The sequence below is a fragment of the Notothenia rossii genome, assembly GCF_949606895.1.
Source record: "Notothenia rossii genome assembly, chromosome: 6".
In the NCBI taxonomy this organism is placed as follows: Eukaryota; Metazoa; Chordata; class Actinopteri; order Perciformes; family Nototheniidae; genus Notothenia; species Notothenia rossii.
The window spans coordinates 64818744-64832436 of record NC_136909.1 but is presented as its reverse complement, the minus strand read 5'-3'; the positions used below and the strand labels follow the sequence as shown (position 1 = coordinate 64832436).

Sequence of the window (13693 nt, the reverse complement as noted above, 5' to 3'; positions counted from 1 at the left end):
CTACTTCTGGGTCTCTGTTTCATTCAAGCTCGGCTCTGTGTGTGTGTGGCACGAGCACATTTTGTGTGAGGGCACGAGCGGTACCGGGGAATGTTGTTGTTAGCATCTGGTTAGCTAGCTTTTGCTAACGGATATAAAGAGCTGTTTTTAGAGTTCTGTCCATCTTCATATCTAACTAAGAAGGCATATTTCCCAAAACGCAACACTATTCCTTAAAATCATTTATTTACATTGGTCTACCAATCCACCAGTCTTGTTTTAGTCTGTGATAAAAGAAATACAGAAAATGTTGTCAGCTTTAATGATTCACCATTTTAACTTAAAACATACAATTAAAAAGCACAATAGTGTGGTGTTGTTCCTGAAATTATGTTACTAATTGCATTGTAGTTTTTTGGAAGTGTAGTATTCCAGATTATTATCAGTTCAGTTGAGCAGTCGTATCCTCAGAGTGTTCCTGATCACATGCTGCTCAGCCATAAAAGCCGCCACAGTCCAGGGCACTGCATATTCCAGAGTCACCAGTCCTCCCAGGTTGTACCTAAAACCTGAGTAGTCCCAAGGACAGGCCCCCAGCAGACTCAGCCCCACCCCCCAGCTGAACTCCCACAGGTAGATGAACATGGTGTAGGCTGCCAGACGCAGAGGCAGCGGAAGATGCCGAGCCAGCAGCCGCTCTCTCAGGCTCTCAATGAGATAGATAGCGATGGCGTACATAGGCAGTGCCCACAAGCTGCTGTGGCCCGCCAGCCTCCTGTCTGCGGTGCTGCACCAGTCCCACACTGCAGTGAAGGCCACCTCGCACAGGCAGCCATGAAGCGCGTACACGTACAGACGAGCTACAGCAGAGAGAGGACGACCTGGGAGGCTCCCATGTGGTGGGGCTTCATCTTCAAAACCACTTCCTAAAGGAACACAATGTTCACAAAAACAAACATTATGTTACACTGACCTGCTTTTTGGACCATAAGCAAAGATGATTTATGTTTTTGAAATATACTAAAGTTTGAATAATCAGTGTACAGGGAAAATGGAAAGGTGTTATGTGCCATCGCTTTGCTAGCTGGTAGCAGTAACTTCCTAAAGTCTCAGTTGATTGTCTGTCAATGTTTACAACAGGGCCTAAAAAAAGAATTGGACAAACAAAACCCATAAGCCCACAAATTGTGTTTTATTTAGGGCTGTCAGTTGATTAAAATAGTTAATCGCGATTAATCGCACATTTCAAGTTTTTAATACTCTTATCAACATATGAGTGGACAAATATGCTTTATGCAAATGTTTGTTTATTATCATTTGAACAATGAGAAATATTCTCATGAATATTCAACCCAGTCTAATAAAAAAACGTGTAATAACTACGTTGGTCCACAACTTGGGACGTAGTATTTCTACAAAAACGCCTCTGAAATTGTAAGATCCCTACGTTTTTTTTCACCATTCATTCCAATGGCTGTCGTCTATGTCACGTGATCTTCAAATGTCTCCCTGCAGAAAAAAAAAACATGGCCGAACTTCGTTTTATTCTGGTGGAAAATGCCTATTTTAAAGTTAGTTTGGCCATTAAAATGCGTTTTGATGTCATTTGATGCGAGAAATATGAGTTGTTATTTCAGATTATGTGTGCAGTGGATGTACATGATCTTTAGTTTGCGAGTTATTATGGAGATTTTTGTACACTCAAAAAAAAATGCCTTGGCTCAACAAAGAAAATCAACGCAACAGTTTGCATCGATGTTTATTGAGTCAAGACAACTTCTAATTCAATTGTCTTAAAGCAACAAACTTATTTGAGTTAGGGGAGAAGGCTTTTCCTCTACAATCAGAGGTGTTTTTAATTACCAGTTACTTAATAATTGGTAGCATAAACACAAGTTTTGAAGTTGATTACTCAAAAGATTAAGTTGTTCCGACTAGTTTTACCACATGATTTAAAATAATTGTAAGTTGTATGTACTTAATTACCCTCACTCGGGATACAAGTTTTGAAGTTGATTACTCCAAAAATTAAGTTGTTCCAACTTGTTTTACCGCACGATTTAAAAGGAATTTGAAGTTGTATGTACTGAATGACCATCATTGTGAACACACGTTTTTAAGTTGACAACCATTTATAAATTAAATTGCTCCAAATATATTGTATTCAACTGTTTTTTTTCTTAGCTTTTTCATGTTTTTGCCTTTAAAGAAAGAAATTAATTGATTCCAAAACAAAAATATTAGGCAATTCACTTTTTATTTTGAACTGCAGTTGTTTATTTCAACACATGATGTTTCAATCAGGAGAGAATTCATTTAGTTTGAACATTTATTGACACATGCCATATGATAAGGTGCATGAACACCTGAAATCACAGCTGACTGCAGGAGAGAGGAGAACCATTTTAAAGTTTGGCTGCAGCACGGTGATTGGCTGTTGGAGAATGAGGTGAAATGTAATAGGTTAAAGAGAACGTCTGATGAGCTGATTATATGCAGCTGCGGAGTGAATGTATATACACCCAGTCTTCCTGAAAGAACTTGCGCTGAGCTTCATTTAAATCTTGGAAAAAAAGATAAATAACACAAATTTAAATTTCCCCACAAATAATAAATAAACACATTAGCCATATTACCTTGGGAAATGGGGACACAGCAAATAAATGCTGCCATCACATCGAAGTTAGAGGCCTTTGCATATTTAAAACCAGTGCCAAATATGTAAAATCTGTAAAGTTTTTGTAAAACTACAGAAACAAACTCCAAATGGCCACCAATCTGCAGATCAAACACATCAATTTTACAAAAGATGTAACAAAGATGTTTACACTGCCGACAGTCCTTATTTCAAACAGTGTGAACACATTTAACGCAGAATGCTCGTTCATTCATTTGTTTCCCTCGACCACGATGGTTGCCATCGTATGGACCGGTCACTGATGATGGCGATATTCATGTCCTTTTGAAGCACTTATTAAGCATTATTAATTGGGGTGTGGCCAAAAGTGCAATATGCTTCAAAATGGAACTGACAGAGAGCAGTGCTTTTGTCCTGTGTTTTTACACTGTGCCCGTGGATGTTATTTTATTTCAAGATGTTTAATGACGTCGCTAAACTCCTTGAAAAGGTCCTCTTCCTTTTCTCCAAGGTACACGATAAGGCAGCGGATGGCTATAGTTCTCTGCGTACTTCAATTGTATTGTGCTATTTTTGAAAAAGGAAAAAAAGAGAAATTACCTAAATTAATATATTTTGAATGAGTAACTGCCAACAACTTGCATTTCAATAACAACTCTAAATAACGATCCTACCGCAAGAAGCATGTCCTTGATCTGCTTCCCCGAGATTCATTTTTTAATAAAAAGTTATATCACAATAGTAACCAAAGTATTTTTACTCTCACAGTAGCCTCTACATTGTATCCTCTCACAGAACTATTCACAGTTCAAAGGCTGCTAATTTTGGTCAAACAGCAATTTGCCTAATACTGTGCAACTTCAAGGCTATCTACTGTATTTGAATGACGAAAGTTGACACTCACCTTAAAATGTCCATTGTATAGTATTTCTATTTGTCTTAACTGTCGGAACTTGTCCAGGCATGTTAAGTGGGAGTGGACTTGAAATCCTTAACTCAAGGTGGAGAACAATTAAGTTATCAAGCCAATTGCATTACTTACTACAACTTGAATTTTGTTTTAAGTCAATTAACGCAGAGATCAGAGTTCAAATTACACACAATATTAAGTTGATGTAATTACCAACATTATTACATCAACACAACTTATAAATTAATGTTTGCAACTTAAAATGTTTATCTAAATCAATTAACTCACATTTTTATCTTGCAACCATGCATTTAATTAAGTGGAGGTGAAAGGTCGCCTGAATTCGTTTTTAGAGTGTACAATGTCCCACTGTCTGGCTACCTGCATAAAGTGCACGGCACAGTTGTCTGCCTGTCAAAGCATGAGACTGAAGTTCCTACCGTGGGTCAAAATAATGCGCTGTGACCCCGAGGTAACTGTCATTACTGAGTGAAGTCCAATAGTCTCCGATGAGCGTGGAAGTGTGGTCCGCTGCAAGCGGGCGGCAGGAGCGGGGCAGTCAGCATCAGCTTGTAGATGGTATTTTAAACTCGATGCGCACAGAAACTACGGGGCGGGCAAAAAATACAAATGCGCTAATCGCGTTTAAAATAATTAGTGGCCTTAAAAAAAAATCACGTTAACTTGAAAGCCCTAGTTTTTTTTCCAACAAGTCCTCCAACTCAAGCCCTGGCCACACGAGGACGATAACGCAAACAGACTGCAATCGTTATCAAAAAAGTCTTCCGTCCTCACGCAACAGGCACCAGAAACGTGTCCGTTCAAACGAGACCGTTCGAAAGCGCTGGAGACGCTGTAGTACATATGCCTGGCCTGTAAGTGGCGCTGTAGTCCTGAAACAAAAGCAGCGAAGAAGACTTCCCGCACATGGTTGCCATTGTTGCCCTTCTATTTATTCTCCGCTGTCTACGCTCTGGCCCTTTTTCTCCCTCCCCGAGGCAAGCGCTGTAAATCTCTCCGGTATTCCACCAGCAGATGAAAAACACCCACCTCTCCGCCTCTTCCAAGGGACGAGGGGACTGTGCAGCAGAGTTTCAGTTCATCTTCAGGACAAAATTAGAAAAGTCCCGGTCAAAGGTCTTCTTTGTTATTTATTGAACTATAAAACAAATGAATAACGACTCAATATAATAATACAAAACGGAGCCTCTCTTTTCCTCCCCCTCTCCAGAGCAGCAGCCGATCTCTGAGGAGGAGAAGTGGGGAGAGGCGGGGCTATTGCGTCATCGTTATCAGGAAATGATCGTATAGGCGTAAACATGGAGCCGTTTGCCCCCCCAGAGTGTTTCGTTTTTGCAGATCTACCCACCTTGGGACCCGTTATCGTTATCGCTATTGTTTTCTGCGTTTCCATGTCGGCCTCGTGTGGCCGAACCGTCTATCTGATAGTGAACTGTAGCAGATACGAACGTTATCGTCCTCGTGTGGCCGGGGCTTCTTACAACCAAATAGGTCGATTGTTCAAGCGCTTATTCTGACCAAATAGGTTGATTGTTCACTTATTACGACCTATAATCAAGTTTGAAAGTTTTCGACCTCTAGTGCTCCCTTTGACTGCAAACGCTCCGGAGGGTCGTATATTTACAAATAACCCTCTCTGGAAAATCCAAAATTGTAGGATAGTTTGGCCATTAAAATGCCTTTTGATAAGATTTCTAGCGAGAAGTGTATATTGTACTTTTAGAATTCACGTCCAATGGATGGGTAGAATCTATAGTTTGATAGATAGAAGATAGAAGATGATTTGAGGTCTCGCCAGGAGAACGTGTATATGCGGCAGCGTCCATGTAAAGTTAGCGTCAACCCTCACGGGTTGAAAACAGTATTTCCGGTCTGTGTACACTGCTTTTGTGTTTTTCCCATAGGTTTTTCCCTTTCGATTCTGAGAGACACATTTCTTTTTTCAGAGGTTTTGATATGCTAAAACATCGAACTACCCATAATCCTCAGCTATCGTTGAAGCTCGGTGATTGGATGTTTTAGCCGCAATGCACTTTGGGATATGGTGTTTATGCGATGTGAAATCCGAAAACATTTAAAAAAGAAAATAATACTTTATTCCGCGTGTGCTTGCTTTTCTCTTTGAAAGTCATCACACAACGGCATTGTAATACACGTTTGGGCTGCATTAAATATTACACATCTGCCTTAGTTCTCTATTTATAGAGCCCTGATTAACAGGCCCAATCCCAAACCGCCCCCTACACACTACCCCTCCGTTTGCACGTTTGCGCGGAGGGTCCGCCACATTAAGTGCTGTTCCAAACCAACGAGTGTGGAGCGGTGTTGAGGGGGAGTGGGTTATCAAGCCCTCAAACAGCGAGTCTGCGTCAGTACTGACTGGAGACCGGTCTCTACCTGACCGGTCTCAGCGCTGTGTGTGTCCGTCAGCAATGCAAAAATTAAGAACCTTATAAACATCAGGTTTAAAACTAAAAGACACAATTAAAGATGTTTGGAGTTTTATCTTAGTTATTAATTTAATTTTTTTGTCTAAGAGATGATGATTTGAAACCGTTGTTACAAACAGGTAGGCTACGGCATTTCCTATTTCTGCAGGAGAGAGGGGAGTTTGTCCCAAAGCTTGCCGCTGTATTTACTCCCTCCATCTGACAGGAGGGAGCCTCAATGAGCTGCGAGTGTCACTCCACAGAGTTTACTCTGTCACGGAGGGGTAGGGTGTAACATCTTCAATTTCTCTTGACACAATACGTCTCCTCGCAGTATCAATAGTAATTCACATGACTTTTATATTTGATCCAATTGGTAGATAGGCTTTATTTACCCCATAACGGTGCACAGCTGATGGACAGGGACTTGTAGTGTTTAAAGATATTACTGATTTTCTTTGAATACAAGAATGTAAATACTGAATTGAGAGAATAGTCAGGGGTTTTGGGTGATGGGAGACACATCTATGGAATCAGAATTTCAATAGCTTACCATTAAAAGACAGGTGCAGCCCTGTCAGTTAATCTTTGACCATTAAGTCTAATACAGTCAAGCATGCAGTTGAAAAGTTACACAGGAACAGAGGATGCATGTTTCTAAACTCATAACTAAGATCAAATCAACCTTAGATAATGTAGCATTGTGTTTCATGACATTGATTTACATTTGAATGACACACTGTAGCCTATACAGTATGTACAGTTGTGGTTGCCTGTCGTTAGTGCCTGTATTAATAGGGCGGATATCATCACATGTTTTGAATTTTAGTGCTGGGTCCACAGGTCTGTTGACATTAGGATTATGAGTTCTGCTTTTGACCAATAAATGCAAAACATGGTGATTATGGTTGGTCCGTGAACAGTCCTGGAATGATTTGTTCCTGTTTTAACCATGTAAAAAAACCTTTTTTTACACTTTGTTTTAAAAATTACTGCCAACAATAATGTTTTCTTCTTTCAAAATAATCTTAATTTGTGTGTTTAACAAAAAAAAGATACATTTAAATTATATTACATTTGGTCAGCTTTACTATTTCTTAGGGAATTACATTTTTTCTTTTTATCCTTTCCCATGATAACCCTTTGAGAGTATACAGTCAGGTTCCCTTCCTCCGCCACAGGACACACAGCGTTTCTTAGTGTGCATGCTCTTATGTGGATTAAAAGGCTAATAGCCCAGTTTAACAAGTTAAAGGCTTTGAAAATCTTCAACGGGTTTTCACTCTCAACTACAATACATACATGTAACTATACCAACAACAAATCAAACTGGTGACATAAGATAAGATGTATTTTATTGATCCCAGATTGGGAAATGTTTGCGTTGCAGCAGCATAAAAAAACAAGGCATTGCACATCAGTAGAAATTAATGATATCTTTGTCATTATATTATTTCTCCCTAAAATAAAGTCAAGTGAACTGTAGTCTCACAATATCATTGAATCCGATTCCACCACTTGGCAGACTTAAACCGAGAGTAGGATACAAAGACAACAAATGTCGTATAATGAATCAAAGAATGGCCTTCTACAAATACTGAACATAATTAACAGGAAACAATAGTATTTCTCACCTTGGTAATTACTCCTTCTCGCATTTAGCTTACTCGCCTCCATCCCTGGGCAGCATATGGGTCTCTGTGCCTTTGTAATCCCTCTGCTTCCCTGTGTGTGTGAGTGTGAGTGTGCGTGTGCGTGTGCGTGTGTGCGTGCGTGTGTGTGTGTGTGTGTGTGTGTGCGTGTGTGTGTGTTTGTGTGTGTGTGTGTGTGTGTGTGTGTGTGTGTGTGTGTGTGTGTGTGAGAGAAAGCCTGGTCCACCTGAGGATCAGACGCCTGTGTGCATGTATAAAAATATTGATCTCTCTGTTGGAGACAGCGGCTGGGTGAATGGTTTCTTTTGAGTAGTAATCGCCGGGTTATCAGTGAACCACAGTAGGTGGGTGTGTCAGAGAAGCTCCCCAGTGTGGATATTTGGACTCACTGGCCAACTTCTATTATTCTTAACTTTTACAGTGCATCTCCATTTTCTGTATTTAAAAAAAACGATTTGACTACACTTTTTTTAAAAGGTTGGTTCTTACCAGCAGACAGTAAGACATATGCAATAATATTTTAGACAAACAATAATTTATTCCACCTTAATATTTGCGTTTATTATTACAGATATTGTGTTTATTGTGGAATTTGCGTTTGTTTATTTCTTTAGAATCTTTGTATTTTCTGGCTTTTAAATATCTTTCGATAGTAACAACAAATTCTAGACAAAACTAATCACAAGTTTAATTATACCATTTTTATTAATGAAAAAAGAACACAACATTAAACTCATGAGTGAGAGTTGCAAATTAATTGTAGGTCTTGAGAGCAAATGTGATTTCAAAATAAAATTTAAATAAATACATTCAACATGCAATAGTTATTTTTTGTATTAATTATATTTTATATTGATTGTTGCCCCTCATTAAATCGTGTCTGTTTATTTTAGTAGCTGGAACAGGTGATAATGTAGAAAGGAAATGTATGATACTTTACTAGGCTACATAAAGATTTTAATTAGTCATTTATCTGCAAATCTATGATGAGTAACTAGAATGTACTGTTACATCACTATCAGCGTGACTAAAGCTGCCAACACGCAGATAAGCATTCAATATAAATAAGCAGTTTCACACATGCACAGACCATAAAGTGTCCCTGAGAGCAGATGTCAGTCCTGACACGGTGCAACTGCAGGTTCCTGTGTGTTTGTTCTGTACGTGCTCTAATAAAACAGTTGGTTGAATGGCGGATCTTTAGATCAGAGTACAGTGATTCTAGCAAACACACCTTTAGGGCTAGGAAGGGGGACTGCACCGCTATGGGAGTCAATGACCATAAAGTTATCGAGCTGACAAAGGTCGGACTCTTCACAAAGTGCTGAGATGTGCTGACTCTGTGTGTTGCCTTGTTACAAACTGAATTACCACTAAACAGTATTTGGTTAGTGAAATTAGCCCTCTCTTTCTCAGAGAGCACAGAGAACCTTCACTTGTTGCTCTTCCCTTATTCATCATTAATATGGGCCGGGGTGGGACTGGTATAGTTAATTGAACAGAAATCAATTGGTCTGAATAATGATTAGATCCTAGATGAGTCCTAAAATCCAGAAATTAAAAGGCACTTCCATTTCCAACCCAGTCTCACAAAAAATGTGTAATAACTACGTTGGTCCACAACGTAGGACGTAGTTTTTCTACAAAAACGCCTCTGAAATGGTAAGATCCCTACGGTTTTTTTCACCATTCATTCCTGTAGTGGTTATTTGTCAACAACAATAAAACTTCAAAAGGCCACTGAGGCACCAGGTATAGTGGATATTACGCAGATCATGAGTTGATAATGAGTCCATTGTCCAGACAAGGCATCGACGTTTTTGTGGTATTTATTAGCTTCACCTTGGCAAGAACAATACAGCAAAAGGTGTTGAAATGTTTGCTGAACTCAGCCCTGATACTGATAAAAGACCATAGACCTTCCCGGTGCCCTCCTACTGCTGCTGTGCCCTGATTGACTAAGGGTGCATTCACACCTAATAGTCCGTTTTCTGGTGCGCACCAGACGACAGTTTGTTACATTGTTTCATTTTTCAGAAGGTTCGGTTTGCGTTCACACGGGCAAAACTCAAACGGACTATAAACTTTAAACACTAGTCACGTAAGTGCTGTTCAACCATTGGTCAGACATTAAGGGGGTAAAAACGCATATCCCGGCAATTTCTACCGGAGCCTCCGCCATGGAGCATCGGCACTTTTGGCAGGTTATTCTCTTGCTGCTGTTAATCTGGAGATCAACAGACTCTAACGGCCCGCGCATATGATTATATAATCAGACAACGTCCGTTAAAAAACGTTATAACACATATAATGAGACTTTCTTCAGTCAGGAGGGGCGTTTCACCGACGACAGGTGTTCTTACTTTTATGTAGCTGACGGATAATTTGTACTTTACACGACACTGTTCAACACTTCATTCTGCTTCACTCTTTAACTAAACAACCGCTGATGTCTTGAAAGACTCTTTCGCTAAAGATATCCGTGTTCTTGTGACACGTAAATACTACGCTTCCTATGTTTTGGTGCGGACTGCGTTCACACCAGCAATGAACCGCTCCAGAGTTCACAAGCAAGCGTTCCGAGACCACCTATTTTAGCGGACCAGAGTCCGGTTGTTTAGTTCACTTAAGAGGTCTCGGATTGTGTTCACACCGACCCAAACGAACCGCACCAAGCGGCTAAACGCACCAGGGTTCGATTCAACCGGACTATATAAGGCAGGTGTGAACGCGCCAACACAGCTGTGTGCCCAAATTGACCCATCACCTTCAAAATAAAACTATTTTAGCTGGAACACAACTTAACTTAAATAATATGGCTGTAAATTAACTAATTCTACAAAACAAAAAATAACAAATAAATACATTAAATAAATGTGAAAAATACTGAATAGCTTCCACATTCCGGCCCCTAATTGTGAGAATCACAATTCCCCTTATGTAAAACATATAAGGGAGCTATTCTCTCTATCCATGAGCCATAGTGTCTTCTGTGTCACCTTCTTTGTAGTCACTGAAAGATAAACAGATGGTAAGAAGACAGGATAGGAAGAGAAAATAGATAGAATTGTCCGTGATCTTATTCTGTGTCCTCCACCAGCAGGCAGATCTTCGTCACAGGTCTCTCCAAGATGTTGGTTTTGGTTTGGATGCACACAGAGCGAACCAATCCTTTGGAGTCAGACTTGGTACTCACAACTCGACCCATCTTCCAGGATCCTCTTGGAGCTGTAGCATCGGCAATGATGACAATATCTCCTGGGGAGAAGTTTCTTCTTGGGGCTGCCCCTCTCTGTCTTTCTTGCATCACAAGTAAGTATTCAGATGTCCATCTTTTCCAAAAACAACTCTGCGATATACTGTACTTGCTTCCATTTCCTTCTGATGTACAGGTCACTCTTTTCAAAGAGTCCAGGGGGAAAGATGGGTTTTCCCTTCAGCAGAAGAACATGGTTTGGGGTGAGGGCCTCGAGGTCATTAGGGTCATCAGACACTTTTGTGAGGGGTCTGTCGTTTAGTATCGCCTCTACTTCACAAAGCAGTGTCTGCAGGCCTTCATCATCCAAAACCTGTTGTCCAAGAACAGAGGTCAGTATACTCCTTACTGATCGAATGAGAGGCTCCCAAACGCCACCTTGGTGTGAGGCTGTTGGCGTATTAAAGCTCCACTTAATTCCATCCTGAATTAGGGCATTCTGGATCTTTGCATTATTCAAAGCAGCAAGACTTTGCTTCAACTCCTTGTTTGCTCCAACAAAATTTGTGCCGTTGTCAGATCTTAAACTTGACACAAGGCCTCTTCTGCAAATGAATCTACTCAAGGCATTAATGCAAGAGTCTGTATCAAGGGAATGTGCCACCTCCAGGTGTACTGCACGGCTGGTCAGACAAGTGAAAATCACTCCATACCTTTTTAGAAGGCTTCTTCCTCTTTTCCCTTCTATGGGGCCAACATAATCAACTCCCACTGTAGTAAAATGAGCTTTGTCTGGCACAACTCTCTCTTCAGGCAGGTCTGCCATCTTCTGTTCCCCAAGTTTTCCTCTGTGCCGTCTACACACCATGCATTCTGTAATGGTCTTTCTTGCAGCTGAATTGGCATTAATTATCCAATACCTCTGTCGAAGTCTGTACAACATGTGGTTCCTCCCAGCGTGTCCTAGTTATTGATGAATATGACGTAAAATGAGCTGGGAGACATGCAGGTCTTTGGAAAGAATAACAGGATGCTTTGTTTCTGATGGTAATGCAGACTTGTGCAAACCACCACCAACTCTGAGAATGTCATCCTCCAGTATGGGGTCTAGCTTGTACAGTGGAATGTCCTTGGAGACAATATTCAGGCTTCGTCAGCAGGATTGGCCTTGGAGCCCACATACTTCCACTGGTCAACATCTGTATCTTCTCTGGTTTCATTGGAGATGTATTTGATGACAGTCGTGCTATCGGTCCAAAACACTGACTTCTCCAGTTGCCATTGTAGTTGCCTTTGAAGCATTCCATCCATTCTGACAGCGAGGACTGCCGCTGTGAGCTCCAAACGAGGAATAGTGATGTGCTTCAGAGGTGCAACTCTGGCCTCTCCAGCAAGAAATGAAACATGCACCTTATTGCCACCTTCCAGTCTCAGGTACGACTGTACCATAACCAGCTTCACTGGCATCAGAAAAATTATGAATTTGTGCTTTCACAGATGTTTTAAAGCTCAGGGTTTTGATACAGCGTTCCACCTTGAATACACTCATCCTTTGGAGGTCGCTCAGCCAATCAGACCACTGTTTGGAGAAGGAGGGGGACATTTGTTCATCCCACTTCAGGTTTTGCCGGCAAAGCTCCTGCAACAGTAACTTGGCTGGCATTGTAAAAGGAGCCAAAAATCCTATAGGGTCATACAGAGAGCTGACCACATACAAGATACCTCTCCTGGTCTGTGGGCGTGGCTGTAATGAAGTCCTAAAGCTGAACTGGTCGGACTCCACGCACCATTGCAGTCCAAGTGCTCTTTCCATAGGCAGGTGATCTGTGTCCAAATCCAGCTCTTTCATCTCTGTTGCTCTGATGTCACCTGGGATTGACGTCAAGACACAACGGCTGGTTGTCACCCATTTTTGGAGGTTGAATCCTCCTTGATTACAGAGCAGAGTCAAATCCTTTACAAGCTTAATTGCATCTCCCTCCGAGGCTGTAGACTTCAGGCAGTCGTCTACATAAAAGTTGTGATTGACTGTTTTGATCACTTCAGGAGGGAAGTGAGCTGCATTGTCCTCTGCAGTTCGCCTCAAGGCGTAATTGGCGCAGCTGGGGGACGAAACAGCTCCAAACAAGTGTACCCTCATTCGATATTCTGCTGGTTCCTGGTCAGTGTTGCCCTGAGGCCACCAAAGAAAGCGAAGAAAGTTCACATGTTTATCAGGCACACGCACCTGATGAAACATGGCCTGGATGTCAGCCATGACTGCGACAGGCTCTTTTCTGAAGCGAATGAGGTTGGTGAGATCGGGGCCCTGCAAGAGCTGACAGTTCAGAGATGTTCCTTTGTATGAGGCTCCACAGTCATATACAACCCTCAGCTTTCCTTTGGTGGCGTGATGTACTCCATGGTGGGGAATGTACCACACTTTTCCCTCATCTTGTTCCAGCTGTTCAATGGGTACAACTTCAGCATAACCTTGAACCAGCATATCATTGATGAATGAGGTGTACTCCTCTTTAAACTTGATGTTCTTTTCAAATTTCCTCTTCAGGCCTTGAAGTCGCTGCTCTGCAACACAGAGGTTATTTGGCAAGACCGGTTCCTCTTTTCTGAAAGGTAAGTCAATGTAATAATGTAAATTTTTCAGTTCTGTTGTACTTCTCATTATATTCATGAATTGAATGTCCTCTCTTGACATTTCCAATTGCCCCTCTGATGTTTTTTCATTAAAATCATGGTTGTATTGCTTAATGAGCATCTCTTCCAGATGTTCCACAGATATGCGGTTTGTTGTGACAACAGAGCAGCCAGTCTTAACTCTGCCGTTACTTCTACTCCTAAGTTGTCCATTAATGACCCAGCCGACTCTTG

At 41.1% G+C, this 13693-nt stretch overlaps 1 protein-coding gene across 1 annotated transcript; it reads right to left on the bottom strand.

Annotated features, from left to right (window-relative positions):
- Positions 1-208: 208 nt before the first annotated feature.
- On the bottom strand, positions 209-7858 carry LOC307043066 (transmembrane protein 229B-like). The gene is made up of 2 exons (XM_079687281.1): positions 7612-7858; positions 209-905 (listed from the first exon to the last, which is right to left on the bottom strand). Exons 1-2 carry the CDS (start codon positions 7652-7654, stop codon positions 427-429), a joined length of 522 nt encoding a protein of 173 aa, XP_079543407.1. The 5' UTR covers positions 7655-7858; the 3' UTR covers positions 209-426.
- Between the last annotated feature and the right edge of the window lie 5835 nt (positions 7859-13693).